Below are 6,903 nucleotides of genomic sequence, written 5' to 3'. Positions count from 1 at the left end.
CTTACAGGGTTGAAGTACTGTGTTTTTCCACCTGGTAATTTTGTATAATCAGAAAGTCTTTCCAAAATAAGAAGCTGTCCGACAAGACAGAATCTCTTTCACAAAACTAGAGGGTGGCAACTGTAATAAAGAAATTGGGAAATGACACCTAAGGCAGAGTTCACAATGGATATTGGGCAGTTAGAATCAAGCTTAAAAGGAAATTAGGCTGGGTTACTAAGAAGGACGAGAACACCTTGTGATACCGTGTGTGGCGGGCTGAATTATGGTCTCCCCACGATGTCTGCATCCCAATCCCCAGAATCTGTGAATGTTACCTTATGTGGCAAAAGGGATTTTGCAGATTTGATTCAGTTGAGGTTTCTGAGATGGGGAGATGATCCTGGGTCATCCAGGTGGGACTGACATAATCACAAAGGTCCATCCATATAAGGGGCAGGGAGGAGATCAGAGTGAGTAGGTGCAGACAGGAGGACAGAAGCAAAAGGCTGGGGTGATGTAAGGTGGGGCTCACAAGCCAGTTCCTTAGTAAGCAACTGGAAAAGGCCAGGGGATGAATGCTTCCCTCAAAGCCTCCAGAAGAAATCAATCCTGCCCACACCTTGACTTATCCCAGTCAGACTGATTTTAGTTCTGACCTCTAGCCTATAAGAGAATAAATTTATATTGTTTTAAGCCCCTAAAGTTGTGGGAATTGTTACAGCCCCAGGAAGAAACCAATTCACCATGAAAAGACCATCAGTGATGAGAGGAATGTAGTCTCCTCTGGGCTCTGTCTGAGAGTGGGCCCAGAAAGTTCTGTCCTGGAAGCCATGTTCTCAGTTGCAGGGCTACCACCAAAGGGCTGGAGATATGCCACTCCAACTAAACTCCCCACTGATCTTCCTTTGTGAAGAAGACACATTGTGGTGGGAGCTAGAAAGCAAGGTCTAAAGAACAAGCCCGATGCCAGGAACTCACATCCTCTTTTTGGACATTCTGTCTAAAGATAGGTATATTTCCATAAATCAAAACCAAGACAATCCGGGGAAGCTACCACAGTGCCTCAAGGAGCAGCTGATTGAATAAGTGGTCAATTCACAGGTGAAAAGAATCAATCAAATGAGCTGATTTTACTGAACTGACTTTTATTGTCTCAAATTTTATTTATCTCAAGACCCCATCTCAGGATTCCCTAGACAAAGCCCAGATCCCGGGGTTTATCACCAATTTCAAATACCTAAAATCATCCCAAAGACAAGCCAGCCTTCTGTTTCTGAATCGTGGAATTTCTTAGGCAGTTTGTGTATAGTCTCATTAAAGACAAAAATATACAAAACGTGAAGCAAAAGAGAAAAGCACAGCTTCATGTCCCATAAGCAATAAATGCTTAAAAAAAAAAAAAATCAAGATTCCAAACATCCTCTCTGTCCTGTTTATTTTTTTCTTATCTGTAAAGCAAAATGTACACAGAGTCTTCACCACATAATGTCAGGGTCGAATCTATGATAAACTGTAGTTTGATAAGAGGCAGGGTAAAGAGACCTTCATCCTAAAATGATCCTCAGCAGTGAATTTTCATTTGTGGGGCTTCAAAACAAGGCCACAATTGGGGAAAAGAAAGGTCTGTGGCAATGTTAACTTGGTGTGCTTTAATGCAATTTATAAAACAAATCTCCCAAACGTTTATTTTTCAGTCAAGCTTCTGGCTAGAGTGGGTTTAGGATAAGCAACAAAATGAAAGAAATCTCCCAAACATTAACATTGGCACTCAAAAAGAAAATAATAATAAAGACAAGTATTAAAACATTTCCAGTAAATTTTCATCTGAAATGTGTTGATACAAGATTTCTAAGAATGCCACATAATTATTAGCGTATTTTTTTTCTTCTCGTAGGAGTTATAAATACTTAGAATCAGATAGTTGGGTTCACATAGATAAAAAGTTCTTTATTAAAAAACTCAACAATAAGAATATCATTACGTGAGCCTGGAAGGAGAGCTCTGTTCTGTTCTCAGACTAGCCTTAGCCTGGAGCATTCTGGGCTTAATTTGGATTATTGGTTTGTCCTCGTCTGTCTCCCTCCCTTATCCCCAAGAGCACGCTTGCATTCATGAGCATGCACCAACGGATGACTTCTTTCTTTATAAGAAAATACCAGAAGAAATAGTAAGAGTGAACAAAATGCAATGTATTCTCCGAACCAGTGGCTCTCAAACTCGAGCAGGCAGAAATGCAAAAAGTATGTGAGAAATGCAATTTAAAAGGTAATTCTGATTCAGATAGATACTAAACTCACAAATCCTTTCTAGTCCAAAAGAACATAAGGATGCTGATTTTCTTTTTATTTGGGGGAGGGGAGAGGCACAGCCTGCCATAAACTGGTTGCAGGGGTGTCTGTAAGGACTTTCTGGACAGTAATTTGAAGAAAAGCACCGCTCATCTCCCGCTGTCCCCAGCCCACCACCTGTGGGAAGTGAAGCTGGGTTTGGGGGCTGGGAGAGATAGTGAGGTCCCAAGGCAGAGCCCTGACACACTCCTTCCCAATGCCAGGGCATTGGCCCCATCTCCAGCGTCATCCAGCAGAAGGAGCTGCTTCCTGAACTGCATTCTGCACAAAGGAAGGCAACCTCTGTTTGTAACCAGAGTGTTTCTGAGCCCCATAGAGACAACTGCCTTTCTGACAACTTTGGCCCAGAGATCCAAGTGGGGGTGTGGGGGTGCTCATTTCCTGTGCTGAGCACAATGTTAGCAGCCACTTGGACAGATGCACAGAGAACTGAAACAGGCCCCAGGGGAGGCCAGGTTAGTGAGCCCAGACACTCCCACTCAAGGCCTTCCATTCCTTCTGCTAGAAGACCAGCCAGGCCGTACCTACCTGCTAACCTGCTGTGCCAGGCGAGCCAGGCTCCAGAGTCTCCTCAGGCAGGTGCTCTGGGAGGCCGCAGGTGTGTTTGGCACTAACTGGGCACCGGGGGCAGCGCTGATGGGCTCATGGGCTTGACTTGGTTCCAATTTCCATTTTTAACCCTTCCAAACACTGTGTGCTGCGCTGAAAGCCGCCACATTCTCAGGGACCCAGGCTGAGTCAGGCTGACTGGCCCGAAAGAAGTCAAGGCACTGTTCACTCCCAGAGTTTCTCTCGAAGCAGCCACTGCCCTTTGGGGTTCTCGGTCTCATGGAAGTCCTCCCCCGGAGACGCCAGGGGGTCCAGCGCAAAGAGCTCTGCATCCCATTCCATGTCTTCTCCTGAGAAGTTGAAGAGGATCTGTCTGGGGCTCCCCAGGCTGGAAGGGAGGAATGAGGCAGAGGGTTTAAGTGCGGCTTGGCTGACTGCACAGAGAAGGGATGCTCTGATTCACTCTTCCCGTGGAGACCCTCAGATGCTCCCCGATGCTGGGCCTTGCAGAGGCCAAAGCAGTGTCATCATGGGGGCTGGCCCCTGGGCTGCCTTGAGCGGGAAGGATGGACGATGAGGGCTGGAGCCTGGTTTCAGTGTGTCCAGTATGTAGTCCATTATTATGGGAGGAAAAATGCTATTTAGAAAAGCTCCAAACCCATCAGAGTTGAATGGCTCTTGTACAAAGAAAAACAAGTGGCTGAGCCCAGATACACCCTTCTTTTGTGAAAGGGGAGGTCCCTACAGCATGACCTGGGTTGCCCAGAGCAAGAGAGTACTTACTGCCCTGAATAAGTAGGCCACAGGAACTTGGGGGCTAACGATGGTAACTCGTCTTGGCAGAGTTGGAGCTGGAGGGAAAAAGGCCGAAAAATGGTAGCAAGGTGGCCAGGAGGGGCCCAGCCGACAAGAAGTTCTCCATCTAAGTCAGGCCAATGCCTTTCCAAGGCAGGGGCAGCTGCTTAGTTTGGTGTTGGTTCCCTCTTGGTGCTATGCCCTCCTCAACCCAAACACTCATTAAAAATTCCTAGCACACAGGTTGTCAGTGGCAAGGTGAGGGGGGGTGGGGAAGCAATGAAGGAGGGGGGCACAAAGCACGTGGGCTACAAAGGCCAGAAGGAAGGGCAGGGCAGATCCAGAGCCAAAGTGACAGTGAGGAGTGGTGACAGGGGTGAACCAGGCTGGAGTATAAGCATAGACTTATACTCCACTTATACTTTTTTTTCCAAAAGAAAAAACATTTTTAACAAAGATCTCCCTCCCCCCAAAATACATAAAAATAATTTTTGGTATATAGGATGGGGACTCAAGGCACCTTAAGAACCACCCCAGGAGTCTGGAGGACACAAAAACATCTTGGTTGTACGACTTGGTCCAAGCACTTACTCTTTTTTGCAGGCTTTGGGCTTAAATTTCAAGGTGCTGAATGCCCCTTCCACAGCCTTGGGCAAGTAAATGGGGTGCCTCTCGAGTCTCCTCTGAGTGCCAATGGTCCTGCACTCCATGGTCCTTCGAGACTGGCCATGTGTCCCGTGCACAGCACGCGCAGCGATGTCCTCCGAGTGCCGGCGTGGCGCCCGCAGGATCCAGTTGGAGTGCAAGCTGTGCTCCCGGGAGCTGGTGGCCACTGGAAGAGAGAAGCAGCAGTCCCAGGAAAGGAGGACTCGGCGTCAGGGAGGAGCAGGAGAGGTGGTGTGGTGACTCGGGCTGAGAACCACAACAAATGCATAGATACCACAGCGGGTTCTTAGAAAGGATGGGAAAGGCAAGCAGGGGGCACGATCTGATCTGACCCTGCAGTTATGGTTAGGGACACAGCAGAATATTGATGTGTTCATTAAAAATAAGGACACAGATCTATGTGTACTGACTGGCAAAGATACCCATGGTGTACTGCATATTGTGAAGCGAAAAGAGCAGATGACAAAATAGCAAAGAGATCCTATTTTTCTCCTCCTCGGTGGATTTTGCTGTTCTTTTGCCCATGTCCTGGGTCCCTCAGGCCCAACTGTCGAGAAGAGGGCTGGCCTCTGTTAGGGACCGAGGGGCTGCAGTCAGGGAGGAGGGCGAGCAGATGCCCCTCCAGGAAACAGTGAGCTTGGGGGGTGGGAGTATTCTTCTGTCAAATTCCACCAAACCCGATGAGAACCTAAATTTCACAGATACAGGTGTTTTGAGGCCAGACCAGCTACAAACCACAAGGATGTACTCTTCAACCTTTTGAGCATTAAGTAAAACACTCAAGAATTATTTAGTATTGGTACCAAAAGCTGATCCCTCAGTAACAAGGGCCAGTAATCCCTGAATAAAATCATCATCAGTGATGCCAAGAAGGACAAGTCAAAGATGAAAGAAACTGATAGTCAAGTAATGGAATTTAAAAGTGGGCTGAATTCAGGAAGTGGTCAAATTGCTTGCTTTCCACCAGGAGAGAGCCAGTGACACAGGCTGGTGGAGAAAAGCATCAGCCCAGCCCTCAGCTCGCTCGCTCTCCAGGGACCCAGGCTGGCCTAGGCAGGCCCCCTGCTCCTCTCCTGCCTTGTGCATCATCCTCAGAGCACTGATCATGAGGGCCTCAGAGGGCCCTGTGGGCAGAGGGGGGACAAAGCAGATGAAGGGTCGCTCAGGTCCAGCAGAGAGTGCCAAACTAGCTCAGGGAGTGTCAGAAGCCAGATTTTTAAATTCGGTCTCTGCTCCTTTTTCTTCTTTAAAAAAAAAAAAAATGTGGTAAAATACACATAACATAAAATTTACCATCTGAGTCATCTTTTAGTGCACAGTTAAGGAGTGCAGAATATGTCCCCACTGGTGAGTGACGGCTCTCCAGGACTTCATCTTGAAAGACTGAAACTCTGTCTTCACAGCCATATAGCACCAGCCCCCCCTCTAATCCCTTTCTTTAGTGCTTTGCCTCAGCTTTGGCCAGTGGACCACAGGAAGGAGTTTTTGTCCAGATATGGCCGTGAATGTTGTCGGGTGGTGGCTGCAGGGACACCCAAAGCCAAGGGCCCCCGAGGAGAAGAGCAAGCCCTGGGCGGGGCTCCGGAGTGTGGATGCGAGTTTCCCTTTACTCCGAGGTGGGGTTCCTGATAACTCATCAGACAGCCCACTCCAGAGACCGCCACCCACCCACCCCCTGCCCCCTGGGGGGGGGGAGCACTCACCATCAAAGTCCACGTCCTCATTTGGAGGCTCTGCCTCAGCAGCCTGGGGCCGCTTCTCTGTATCCAGTTCCGCAATGATGGAATCAAAGAAGGCCATGGCCTCGGCCACATCTGCGCTGAACTGGGAGCATTTCTTTGGGGTTGCTTTCTGCTAGAGGTGAAGGGCAGGAGAGAGAGTTGCCTGAGCCAGCCTCAGAGCACCCACACACAAGCAAGCCACCACCGCCAAAAAGAATGCAGCACTGCTGAAACTAAACGCATGTGAAGTTATGAATTTGCAGAGTTTAAAAAGTAAATTTAAATAAGTGGGGAAGGAGGGTGGATGCTCCGGACCCACAATTGCTGTAGGTCAATGGATTTCTAGTTGTCTCAAGGAGAGACAAATAAATAATAAGATCTACGTTCTTATTCAAGAGACTGTTTTGACCTTTAGGCAAAATACTTAGTCTTCCTTTGGACTTTTTCCCTGCCGGTAAACACCCAATTAGGTGATCCTGCAGCTCCGTTGATAGGCAATGAGGGGCTCACAGCAGGAAAGAAAGGACAAGATAGACTAGAAATGCTCTGAAAGAGCTGTCAGGGCCTAAAGTGGCCAAACTTGAGTTCAAGTCATGGTATAAATTGAAGAAAAATTAGTATGATTGAAAAGTATAAGGCATAATAAAATATGGAGTTAAAAAAAAAAAAAGTCTACTGAGTGCCTAACCAGGTTCCAGGCTCTGTCCTGATCTATTCTTCTTCATGATCTCATTCCTCACCACCATCTTCACAACCTCCCACCAGTGGTCTCGGGGGGCTGAAGGGGAAGTTCAAGCACCGTGGTGGACCTCCATGGAGAACTCACAATGAAAGGCACAGAA

At 47.7% G+C, this 6,903-nt stretch overlaps 1 protein-coding gene across 1 annotated transcript in view; it reads right to left on the bottom strand.

Moving 5' to 3' along the window:
• Positions 1–3,092: 3,092 nt before the first annotated feature.
• C3H13orf42 (chromosome 3 C13orf42 homolog) overlaps positions 3,093–6,903 on the bottom strand; it is a 12,774-nt gene continuing 8,963 nt past the window's right edge. The window contains 3 exon segments of the mRNA XM_031019430.2: positions 3,093–3,267; positions 4,266–4,506; positions 6,044–6,191. Of these exon segments, the coding sequence (XP_030875290.2) occupies positions 3,093–3,267; positions 4,266–4,506; positions 6,044–6,191 (564 nt within the window).

This window comes from Leptonychotes weddellii, chromosome 3 (assembly GCF_054177405.1).
Source record: "Leptonychotes weddellii isolate Sample4059 chromosome 3, ASM5417740v2, whole genome shotgun sequence".
In the NCBI taxonomy this organism is placed as follows: Eukaryota; Metazoa; Chordata; class Mammalia; order Carnivora; family Phocidae; genus Leptonychotes; species Leptonychotes weddellii.
The sequence above is the reverse complement of the archived record's forward strand: the minus strand, read 5'-3'. Positions and strand labels throughout refer to the sequence as shown.